This window comes from Pipra filicauda, unplaced genomic scaffold (assembly GCF_003945595.2).
Source record: "Pipra filicauda isolate LSUMZ 115617 unplaced genomic scaffold, ASM394559v2 scaffold9_size5747161_pilon, whole genome shotgun sequence".
Classification (NCBI taxonomy): Eukaryota; Metazoa; Chordata; class Aves; order Passeriformes; family Pipridae; genus Pipra; species Pipra filicauda.
In genome coordinates this window covers 429813-442326 of record NW_024105198.1, presented here as the reverse complement: position 1 = coordinate 442326, position 12514 = coordinate 429813, and the positions used below count along the sequence as shown (strand labels likewise).

At 45.6% G+C, this 12514-nt stretch overlaps 1 protein-coding gene and 1 long non-coding RNA gene across 5 annotated transcripts in view; both read left to right on the top strand.

The window, feature by feature from the left end:
* HTR2C (5-hydroxytryptamine receptor 2C) overlaps window positions 1-4211 on the top strand; it is a 204571-nt gene extending 200360 nt beyond the window's left edge. For all 4 annotated transcript variants that reach the window (XM_027721884.2, XM_039378138.1, XM_027721883.2 and 1 more), the window contains one exon: window positions 2948-4211. In XM_027721884.2, coding sequence (XP_027577685.1) covers window positions 2948-3777 — 830 coding nt within the window. In that variant the 3' untranslated portion in view covers window positions 3778-4211. The remainder of the gene's footprint in view (window positions 1-2947) is intronic.
* Window positions 4212-4883: 672 nt separating this feature from the next.
* LOC120322538 lies at window positions 4884-11389 on the top strand. The gene is made up of 2 exons (XR_005562304.1): window positions 4884-8800; window positions 9703-11389. It is a non-coding gene; the product is annotated as an uncharacterized LOC120322538 (long non-coding RNA).
* Window positions 11390-12514: the final 1125 nt, after the last annotated feature.

Sequence of the window (12514 nt, the reverse complement as noted above, 5' to 3'; positions counted from 1 at the left end):
GGGTTGCTTGAGTCAAGTGAAGCTGGATGCCTTCTCCATCCTGTTCTAACAGCTGAGCTCAAATCAGGCAGGCATTCGTGCCCAGGCACCATGGAATCCTTGGTGGTAAGCACAGCATGGGCTGAGCAATGTACCCCTACTGAAACCAGGGCCAGGGTGTGAGCTGTGTCTGCAAGCAGGTATTGTTGCATTTGGGATTGTGGCAGCAGCATTTTTGCAGTAATCCCCCATGAAGGAAGCCCTTCTGAGGTGTCTGAGACCTTCCACAGTCACTTCTAACTTACTGGGGGGGTGTCAAGTTAGTTCCTGTTGCCCAGGGTGTGCCCAGTCTTAGTTCCCTTTCAGGCTCAATTGTGCAGTGGATCAGTGATAAATCATGTATTAAAGAATGAGTTACAAAGGAGAAGTGTGAGGTGAAAGAAAGCACTGGAGATGAGGGCAGTGCTGCCCATTCAGCAGTGCTGGATGCTGGCTGACAGCTGAATCAAAGTGTGTTGGCAGCTTATCTGAGGGCATCTTTCTTCCTGTTGCTGCTTTCTTCCTACTGCCTGTCATCAATGCTGAGGTATCTCATGCTCATGCAGAGTTTTAGGCTGCCATCAGTGCTCTTGATTTGTGTATTCATCATATCCCAGAACCAGGTTATTCTTCCCATATGTACTTTATGGGTGTCACATAAATTCCACTTTATATGTAAAGATATCCCAAAGCCTCATCTGATTTCCCTTGGCTAAAGCAATAACAGTAAACTAAATGATGACTACTTCATGAATGAACTTGTATTCATTTTGGAGTATTTCAAAGGGTGGGTGTTATAGAGGTCACTAAAGCATAAAATTATTCATGCAAATGTAATCCCAGTGTAATGCCATTGATTTAATTCAGATTTCATCTTTGTGTAGAGACTGCTTTACCAGTATCCAAGTTCCACCATTTCCCAGATGTCTGTGTTTTGATGGAGCCAAGGCATTAGAATGGTGTCTTTAATGATGATTTAATGATTAAATCTCATGATTTAATGGTTTGATGGGATGAAGGGTTTTGCGGTCACAGGGATTTGGCACAGGAGAGGTAACAGGGGTTAACATACTGAAAAGGAGACAACTGCCTTGCCAAGGGTAAACTGGTAAACACTGGCATGTAGAGGGAGAGAAGAGCAAATCTTAGAACTAATGTCTGAGCTAAGGAGACACATGGTAGAATCACAGAAGGCATTTATAACCATTACTTTTCAGAAGAAATTCTTTCACTAGCTTACTGGCACATGGTAATTTTATGGTAATGACAAACTGCAGATGAATTCTCCAGAATCCTGGAAAACACTTAGCTGGAGTGGGAAAAATGCCCTGGTTAATCTCTTTAGCATGTTACTTTTCCCATTTAGAAATTCAGAGTTCCACAGGATTAGCTCTGTGACCTGTGCTATTCACAGTAACTCCAAAAAAAACCTAATCCAGGCCCACCAGTGGCTTCAGTGTGGATTATTTCTTGGGTGAAGGAGCTAAGGAAGGGCATGGCCAGCCCCACAGATGTGTCTGAGGAGTAGGTGCTCCATGACAGCCAGGTGGCCAGAGGGGAGAACAGAAGACACTCTATTGCTCTCTAACTGCTTGGATATGCAGGTTTTTTTCCTTTCTTAAAAAGGATAGAAAAGAACTTAAAAAGAAATGGAGAAAGATAATCAAAGGCATAGAATAAGTTTGGTATGAGGACAGAGAGTGAACAGAACTGTATTCTTCAGTTCCAAAAGAGATGTCAGACAAGAGAGATGATAACAGGTCTATAAAATCACTGAGAAGGTGGAAAAGGTGACTGGAAAGTGATTATTTGCTGTTTCTCACAGCAGAGGAACTTATGGGAATCAAAGGAAATTGTCAGGTAGCAAACATAAAATGAGCAAGAATTACTTTGTTCACATGACAAACAGGTGGGTTGGGGAACTGAAGGCCACTGAGAATTGTGCAGCCAGAAACGAGATCAAGGATTCATGGAAAATAAATCTCTGAAAAGCCATTTTAAAAATGAGATATGGATGCAAATTCTTGGTTTGGAATTTTTTAAGCTATTACACTTAGAGCTGTCCCCTTTTGTATCATGGCCCTAAACTTCTGGCACCGGTCAAAGACATGAGACAAGAATAGATGAACCTATGATGGTCTAACTAGAACAGGCCCACCACATCTTTTCCAGGTTCTCCTGTACACACAGGATGCAATATTCCAGCATATATTGTTGATTTTGGAAATATTTCATGTCTGTCCTGGTGTTGGACTGAGCTTCACAGATCAAGGGACAAAGTTTGGATCTCAGAACACATGAAAAATATTGGATTTTGATCTTGCAGAGACCATTGTCTGCTTGCACTGAGGGAGTCCATAAGAACCCAGAAAGGCAGGAGTTTTACTTCCATGTGCCTGTGAGGACATGGCAAGAGTGGCGATTTTTTAATCAGTATTATTTTAATTTCTTAAAGAAACTTGCTTTTAAATCTTCATAGCTGTAATTCTTTTGGATTTTGAAAATTTTTCTCTGTAAAATTTGCTCCACTCTACCCTGTGTCAGTGATTTCAAAAACCCCTCAGACTGGTATGGAGTGGCCAGCTGGGCACAGAGCAGGGTAGTGACTGCCTTTTCTCCACCTAGAAATTGCAAGTAATGCTAGAAAAATAACTCCATGTAGGAGCTGGGCTGCATTCACTAAGTCAACTGTGGAGCACAGCAAAACTGCTGCTGTTCCCGGAGGAGGGTGTCATTCCCTTTGAGCTGTGCTCCCAGGAGTGCTGTTTAATGAGGTTTTCCCTTCCCCTTGAAAGCAGTAACTTCCCTTTCAAAAAGCTTTAGGCAGTGTGATCTGAATGCACACAGGGCCTGCATCATCTCTGCTGCCTCTTTGGAGCCCTGTCCATCCATCCAGGTAACAGTCTCTTTTTTGGTTTCATTTTTCTAGGGTTATCTATGCCTATTCCGGTCATCGGTTTGCAGGATGACTCCAGAGTGTTTGTAAACGGGACCTGTGTCCTCAACGATGAGAACTTCATCCTCATTGGATCCTTCATGGCTTTCTTCATCCCTCTCATCATCATGGTGATCACGTATTGCCTGACCGTCCAGGTGCTGCAGAGACAGGCGACGGTGTTCATGTGTGGAGAGGTGCCCAAGCAGAGGAGGAGCAGTGTGAACTGCCTCAAGAAGGAAAACAACACAGAGAACATTTCAATGCTTCACAATCACGAGGGGGCATCTCACTTGAACTCCCCTGTAAATAAGGAGGCAGTGCTTTTCAGGAAAGGAACTATGCAGTCCATCAACAACGAGCGAAGAGCCTCCAAGGTCCTGGGCATCGTCTTCTTTTTGTTCCTCATCATGTGGTGCCCGTTCTTCATCACTAATGTCATGTCTGTCCTTTGCAAGGAAGCCTGCGACAAAGACCTCTTGAGTGAACTGCTTGATGTGTTTGTTTGGGTGGGGTATGTTTGCTCGGGGGTTAATCCCCTGGTGTACACACTCTTCAACAAAACCTACCGCAGGGCTTTTTCCAATTACATCCGCTGCCAATACAAGCCCGGCAAAAAATCAGCACTGCGGCAGAATCAGTGTCTGAATGTTGCTTCGACAGCTTTGTACGGGAAAGATCTGACTTTAACTAGTTATCGAAATGGCAATGAATTCAACAGCATGGAACTAGAAGCTGAGGAGGGCCTGGAACTGCAACCAGGGACTTCGGAGCTCTCCATAAACAGCTGTAATGTTGTAAGCGAAAGAGTGAGCTGTGTGTAAGGGTGACTCACACAGCCTTTTGCTACGGTGTATCTGTAGCCAAAATACATTGTGTAAAAATGTAAGTGTCGCTCAAAGGACAATGTAAATATTGCATTCTGAACAAAGCTTTTTTTTTTTAAAGAAAAAAAAGAGTTGTCTTTCCAGTCCAGTACTTAAAATCATATATATTAATATACTGCAGTGAAGTTTAAGGTTCTATATTTACTGTTACTAATAGATCAGAACTATTAGTTACTCTGCATATGTCATGGACAAAATGTTTGAATTCTTCTTCCAGTGCATGAACAAAAATGCTGAATATTTATCTCAGGTGGAATTTGCTGGAGTCCAGAATGGCACGTTAATAGTTATATATCAAATACATGCTATTAGACTTGGTCAGTATAACTTTCTTTTTCAAGTTGACAGTAAATATATACTTTAAATCCTCACCCCTATTTGTGCCGTGTAAAGACTTTACAGAAACCTGGCAGAAAGACACCACAAGAGCGTAGTGGCCGTGCAGGCACCTGGCCAGACATGTCCTGTGTCTTGCTGCCATACTGGGTCAATCTTGCACTTCAGGGGTCCTCTGCTAAATTTTGGCTCCCTCTCCAACCCTGCTGTTTTCTTTCCATTGCACAGGAGGCTCTGGCTCCCCTAGGGAAGGTAGGGAATGCAGTTCTGGTGTGGTTCTGCAGTCCTGGCTGGGATCACTTGCAGACTTGGAGAAGAAGCATGAGAGACAAAGTTCTCTATTTCCACTATTCTATAAATGGAAGGCCTCAGATTTGTAAAAAGCCCTCCTTTGGTCTTTCAGACACCCATGAGGTCTGGGATGGAGCAGGCTGTGCTCAGTGCACTGCCTTCACACGCTGCTGGAGGATCAGGGGCTTTGGCTGACCTGCAGAAGAGCACTCTGGCTTTGGAAGAGCCAGATCTTTGGCCCTCTGGGTCCTCACATCTAGCTATTCTTTAGCTTGCTAGCACTGACTTTCATTTTTCAGCATCCTGGGACTCACAGTGCTGGTGGTAGAACACTGCTTTTGGTGTAGAGCAGAGGCTGCTCTGTGTGTGGTGCTGACCGGGGTCAAGCTGTGAGGAGCAGGATGGACCTGCCTGGGGATGCTGGGGGAGAGGCTCAAGTGAAGGTCCCTGCTCCTGCCTCAGGACGGGGTGGGCAGAGCTGAGCAGAGCATGTGATTGGAATCATTTGCTGGTGGCAGGGTTCAAAAGCAAATGATGACTAGGGACAGGAAGGAAGCAGACCTGGAGCTAGTCTACAGGGAATATTAATCTGGATTAATTTTTAAATTTGAAATATTCCATTTTACTCCCAAAGTAAATTATGGTGTATCATATTAACACCACTTATATCTTTAATGAAAGCATCCACATTGGGATGGAATGCAGTTTAAGTAATCTGCTTTTAATACACACCAGGTACAATTTGAATTAATTTTCCTCTGTGTTCTTGAGTACACGAAGTCCCCAAGGCACTGTGTCTTTCTGGCACTGTGCCTCTGGGGTGATGCCTCTCATGCAAATTTCCTTGTGTGGAGTATTGTCTAATGCCAGATATCACCCATAAGGTTTTTATATCTTCATTAACTACTACACAGATGCTGCAGTGCCCATCTAACATGGATGCATTTAGCATCACTGACAGCCTCTGGCTATGATAATCATCAGAACAGAGAACATTACACTGGGCATGGTTAAATCGCATTTTATTAACATGAATTGCTTGTACTCTAAGCTTGCTGTGTTCATTCCATTAAAATTACCTTCTAGAAGAAACAGAAAATTCTGCTAATGCTTTAGGTAACTGCTGTTGCACTGCTGTGTGCAGCAACAACCTTGCTGAGGCCACTACTAAAACACAACACAGGAGTTGTCTCTGCTGCTGGCTTGACCCCAGACTGATGTGTTGAAGATGGTCCTCTTTTCTCCCTCATCCCCTCCTGGGAATAATCCGTAGTACTTCCATGCAGGCAGACAAGGTATCCCAGTGCAGAGGTATCCTAAGCCTCTGCTGCTTGAAGAAGGCAGCAGAGATGCTCCATGTGCCGGCCTGCAGATACCAGCATGGGTTGAATGCTCTGGAGTCTGCTTGCCTCTCCAAAAATGTCAGGTAATCAGTAGGAAAAGGACTGGCCAGAGGCACAAATTTGGTCCTTCAGTGACTTCTCTTTACCCTGAGTCAGATTTCATTATCTCAAACAGTACAGAAAAATCAGAACCATCACATTGCTTTTTAAGTTGGTTTTTTTTTTCCTTTAGTGAATTATAGCACACCTTTTCCAAACATGTATATGTGTGTATGTATATATATGTGTGAGTTTGTACTTATATATATACACATATATATATATTTAAGAGCCAACCACAGACTTTGAAAGCATTTAGCAATAAGTTGAATTACAGTAGCTTCTAGCATGTGTAAATAATGAGTGAATAACTCATTTTCACAGCATCCCTGAGCTCAGTATAAGTCTACACACAGGCCTTGTCTTTGCATAGGAGCCTTCATGTCTTACCCTTGTCGGTTCTGTTGTATGGGCAAAAAAGGGAACCTGCTATATTTGGATGCAAAAAATGGGAACTGAACAGAGAATTTTCAGAATTTTTATAAATGTTTTTAAAAAATTCAGCACCAGAACTGTAAATATGTCAACACAGCTGGACCCATTCTGATGTACAGCCCTTGTTTGGATGAACAGCCAAGGGTGCTGCCTGACAGCGCCTCGTGTTCTCTCCCAGCCAGTGGGTGACAACATTTTTGTGAATGTTTATATACTGTCACGTACCCAACTTTCTTTGGGTCATTCACATCAGGGTTTTGTGATGCTGCTATTAATTTATTAAAGAGAGTTTGTTGGTTTAATCATTCTTAATTTTTTTTTTTCTCCATGGTCTATCAGAAAATAAATAAACAAATGTGCCCTCTCTTTCTTTCCTCTGTCCCCAATTAAAATATGTCCTCACCAAAAAAACAAGCAAGCAACAAAAAACAAGGATAAGGATGTATACCTGAAGTATGGCCCACAGATGCTGAATCTCAGAAATCACTGTCAGCAGATATCCCAACATTTCCAACCCCAAAACTTGATAAATACAAAAGTGGTGATAGACTATTCCCCCTCTTCAAATGGCTCCCTCCGGGAATAACCCTTGAAAATTACATTTTTTAAATTATGTCAATTTGAAGAATTAATTTAGTTCTCTGAAACTTAACCAAAGTCAGGTTGTCCCCACAGCAGTTTTGCTTCTCCTGAGATGTAGCCATTAACCTTGGGGTGCCTCCAGAAACCCTGCCTGGGGCTGTCTGACGTGAGTACTTGCTGGAAGTTTTGTGTGTCCTCAAATCTGAGCTCAGGTATGGTTCTGTCTTACAAATAGTGTGGGTGGTGGTGTTTTGTTTTGAGTTTGGACTGAGCAAGTGACAACAATTCCTTGGAAATGGTGCCGTGGGCTGTGTTGTTTGCTTTGTTTCCCAAACCAGATGGAGCTGTGCAGGCAGGCTGCCCGTGGGACAGCACACACACAGAGGCTCCCACCCAGCAAACACACCCCCTTGTTTCACTGGCATCGGGCAGTCTGCTCTTGGGGGCATCCCAGGACAGAACCAGCAGCTTCCTGGGCTGTAGGGGCTTCCCCACTAGAGGTCAGAATCAAGGCTGGCCATGTAGTCAGGCACAAAGCCTTGTGGGCAACCTGGTTTCTAGGCTTGAGCTGGCTCATCCATGTCTGTGACCTGTTGCCCCACACAGCCAATCTGGGGTGTAGCACCCATGGGGTGGCTTTGGGGAGCTCTGCATGCCTCAGAGACTGTGCTTTGAGAAGAAGGCCTCTCCTTCAGTCCTGTGCTTGCTGAAGATAAGAGCAGCTACCCAGAGGCTGTAGCATCTGGGAGGGAACATGATTCAGAGCCAATGCTGAGGAGCCTCGAGGCATCCCACCTCAGCATGGCTCTCTATTGTCATAATGACTATGAGTCTGCAGTAGTTTTTATCTGAGTGATAATTTGAAGAGGTAAATGTTAGATGATGTGTGAGTAGTCAGTGTGAACAGTGTGGTTCATGCTGTTTTCTCTACAGAGACACTCATGTTAATCATTAGTGCCTTTCTTCTGGAGAGCCCTGCAGAGATTTTCCTCACTGTTGTGAACTGTGCCCAATGCTCTTCCCTTCCCAGTCAGCATCTAATGTGCTGGAGTCATGAGGGTCCTGGATATGGAGACCCAAATTCCAAAGGGGAAACATACTTTAAAGAAAAAATAGCAAACCCATGGAGCTCTGCAGAAATGTTGTTTAACTTTGAGCTGCTGAAGAGTGTCTGATACTGTGGCAGACAAGTTATGCTAATCTGGTGTTCCAAAAGCAGTGCCTGTCATGTGATAAATGAGCAGATGTCTCTTGGATGGGTTTCCTCCCTGTGTCACAGTATCATTAGGATAGCTGCATGCCAAGAACTGCACTTGGCTTTGTCTCCATTTCAGACTGGGGTGGAAAAGGCATTAGAAGCTTTTTCCTGGGAAAAATCAGGCAAAGACTGCCAAGCCTTGGGCAGGTGCAGCAGAAGGACAGAGATGGGCAGATGAGATACATGTACACATCTGTGCACATGAACACACATCCCAGAAACCCCAGAGAGCCACAGGAGATGTCATCACACTCTAGTCTTCCCTTGAAAAGATGGGAGGGGCTGAAAAGCTGGGGAGAAAACCTGTGATGGGGAGATCAAATGTACCTGTAAGTGTCACTGTGAAACGTGGGCTGTTCTAGTGTGGGTGAGTGTAGGTATCAAAAAATGGTTTTGTTTTTTCATTTTTAACCATGAAGTTGTTATTGACTCTTCTGTCTCTCCATCATTTTTTCTTTAAGTCTCAGGTCTTCTGCATGTTTTCTTTTACCCACAACTGAATCCTGTGCTATGAGGCTGTCAGAAGTCAGCAAAATATCTAAGTGATGTGTTATTCCCTCTCGGCTGTGCAGGGAGGTTGCAATCCCAAAACATCATGGAGATGGAGCGTCTTCAGGTGAGGGATTTTAGATCTGTATGAGACAGACAATCGATGCAGTGAGGCACACTCACTGACTGAAGAACCAAACCACAACATCTTTGACAAACGGTCAAGTGCGTGAGCTACACACAGAAATATTTTCCTTAAAACTGTCCTAAATCGTAGGTTCTGCTGACAGCAGGAGGGTGTGTCATGGGGAGAGAGTCTGGCAGCAGCAGGGTTTCTGCTCTGGGCAGCCCTCCTTCATAATCCCTCCAAGAAAGTGCTTGTTTTAGGACCTGGCACAGCATGTCCCGGCACTATGCCCAGTGGGATTCACCCTTTGCTGAGCACTACAAACACAGAAAAGGTTGTAAGAGCCTGTCCTCCTGGGCCACAGCTTCAAGGATCTGTAGGGGACCTGGCAAGTGAGTAAGCATGTAGTGGTGACACAGGTCCAGTAACTCTGGTTGCTCTGGGGTGATGACAGCAAGAGAATTATGCAGCCAATGGATGATAAATTATTGTGGAAAATCGAGACTGTGGAGCAATTACATCCCTCATGAATGTCATCTTATGTTCTGCTTCCCAAAAAGCCAAAAGATCTCTTAGCAGATAAATGCAATTTCCCCAGAAGTGTCCTGGGATGACAGCTGCTGCTTTGTGACTTGAGTGGGTACCAACACTTGGCGGCTAGGTGACTTGAAAAATGAATCGTGTAGCACCACACAGAAGCATGTTAAATCCACTGTTCTGAACTTCCCTGTGCTTGAATTGTATAAATTGGAGAAATTAATTTTTAATTAAAATGCAGCCAAATTATCCAATTTATACTAGTGTAAACTAGTGCCTCTTAGACCACTGCATGGTTGCATTTGTTAAAACTTAGAGCAACTTTACGTCTGTGTGTGCTGCTGATGTCCCTGTCTCTCCTGCAGAAGGACCAGTGGATGCCAGTGACAGATGCTCATCAAAGACACTGAACTTTTAATCAGGGTCCTTTTCCCTGACTGGCAGCTAGAACAGCTCTTCTATGACATTTTGGGGAGGAAGACTTCAGTGCCCCTCCTTTTGGGCCTGCACTTCCTGAAGATCATGACACTGCTGAAAGCAACAGGTAAGTGCAAATGCCCAGCAGAGATCTCAGCTGTGCTGGAGGTTCCTTCCCTACAGGCACATGTCCCAAAATGTCTTCAGATAGGATCCATGGATTGCAGTGTCTCACCCAGGAAGCCATGGCAAGGTTTGGTCCCCTCACCTAAGTGCTCCTCTCCCTTCTTTTTGCAGCTCAGCCACATGGCTGGCACACAGGTGGGCTGGCCCCCAAGTGACCATTTTTTCTCTTGCACCTTCTCTAGGTGTTGCTGAAGAGAAAACTGCCTGCATCCTCCCCCAGTGTGTCCCGTGGTGGCAGTCAGCAAGGTGCTGGGATGAGTTCCTCCCCCTGTGCCCCACTGCGGGTGACGCAGCACACTGTGCTCGGCAAACGGTGGTTTTTCTTACCCAGAACTTTACTCCTGGAGGGTAAATTAATGTGATTACCTGTTGCTCTGTAGTTAGTTGGCATTTCTGCTTTAAAAAAATAGGTGGGAGTGTGTGCTGGGCCTGAGCAGTAGCCCTGGTGACAGGCACAGTGCGGGGACAGAAGTCAAGGCAGGGGCAGAGAGAGCCCTGTTAATGAGAAGGAGCAGAAAGCCTGGCTTGTTCCTTCCAGCAGCTAAAGAGGGGCAAAGCAAGCTCTGCATCAGGATAACAGGGAGTGCTTGTTCTGGATAAGCAGGGACAAGTTATTTAGGCCAGAGGAAAACATTGGTATACAGAAAGGGTAGAAATAAGGTAGGAATTAAAAGTAGGTTTCTAACAAGCGGGGTATTCCAGGTTTGGGACTGCACTTCCTGCTGAGGCAGCAGTAACAGCAACTGAAAAGCTTATTGAGGGCTCAGGTGTTGCATTCACACAGGAATTTATGCTCTAGAGGTACAGCAGGAGGGCCCAGCTCAGCCCTTTTTTGTCCTCAGCCTCCCGTTTGGCAGAGCTCAGGCACCAAGCCAGGCATCTGCACAGCAGGACCTGCCCAGTGACACATCCCAGTGTGGGAGGAAAAAAAACATCTGGAAGCAAGAACACTATTTTTAGGTTATGGTCCTTCCATAAGTCCTGGCAAGAGCCTTGAAAAATGACAACACAATTTTGGAGGAAGGCAGGCAAGGCCGTGTCAAGTCAGTGCATCTCCCACAAACAGGACAACGTGAAGCCGAGGGATCGTGAAGGCTGTGTGTTCCCAGCCCCCAGTTGTATGAAGCAATATTTCACTTGCATTCGTGGAAGCATCCAGAATCAACCAGCTTGGCCAGCCCAAGCCTGACTGCATGCAGTCCTGTAAGTATGTTTTATTTACCTGCAACAGCATTTTCATGTGCTCTGGAGAGCCACAGTGTTGAGGTAATGCCCTTGCTGGGGCTGCCATTATCTGATGTTGTTGAGAAAACACTGGTGAGCAGCTTTCAGGACTGAGCCTGCTTTGTGCTTGCACTGTCTTATGTTTTTAATGCTTTTCTTTGTTGCTGTAGCTGGGAACTTCATGCTCTTGCTTCAGTAAAATAAATTGTGCTGTTGGCCTTTTAAGCTCTCTGTTGTTAAAAGTGGACTCTCCTGAACCTGGCAGGCAACAGAGTTATTGTTTTCTTAGCATGAGCGTTTCTAAATAAATTGGCATGAGGGGCACAAACTTCTGGGCAGCCACGATCAATTTGAGAGTCCCAAAGGCTGGGACATATTTCCAGTTCAACAGTTAAGAGCTGGAACATTATCATTTAAAAGGCAAGGACTATTCCCTTGTGGGCTTCATGTATCAGGTGGGGACCTCTTGGTGGCACAGCCCATATCCCAGGCTCCCTGGGCAGCCTTGGCTCTGCAGTGAGACACTGAGAGGGTGCAGGAGCTGGTGCCAGAGTGAGGCAGGGACACCCAGCAGGGCCTCCAGTTCGAGCTGGTGTGATATTTCTGGGGGTGCTCAGTGGCATGAGCGTGGGGGGAGAGGCAGGGGCTGGTTTTGGTTGGCACATGCCCTGGTTGTCACAGCTCTGGTCAGAGCAGCAGCGCTGGGACATGGTCAGGGTGCCACAAGGCACAAGGTGATGTTACCTGGCAATCAGCCCAGAGCTGGATGATGGAACAAAGGTGTGACACTTCTTCACTTAGCAACACAAAAGGAACAAGACTCCTTTCTGACGGTGACAGAGCCATTATCCCCTCTGTTTTACTTTCATGCACTAAGCGCTGAGTTCTGGCGGCACCGATGCTGCACCTGCTTTCCTCCTCCTCCTCTGCGTCCAAGCACAGATGCTGACACCCAGTGGCCACGGAGTTCCAGGCGCCTGTAGGAGATGGGAAATTTCAGCAGGGAGCAGGGATGCCTCAGCCGGTGAGATACAACTGCCACCTTTTGATTTCCTCGAGCGCAAGAGGAGTAAAGAGTTCCTGAGAGATCACAGAACGGGTAAGGCTGGAAGGGAACGCTGGAGCTCATCTAGTCCAACCTCCCTGCTCAAGCAGGGTCCCCAAGCACACATTACCCAGGACTGTGCCAGGTGGATTTGCATATCTCCAGAGGAGACTCCACAACCTCTCTGAGCAGCCTGTTCCAGTGCTCTCCCACCCTCAGAGTGAAGAAGTTGCTCCTCACGTTCAGATGGAACTTCCTGTGTTCCTGTGCTCTTGTAGAGCAAGATGCCAGCCTTGCTTTATTGT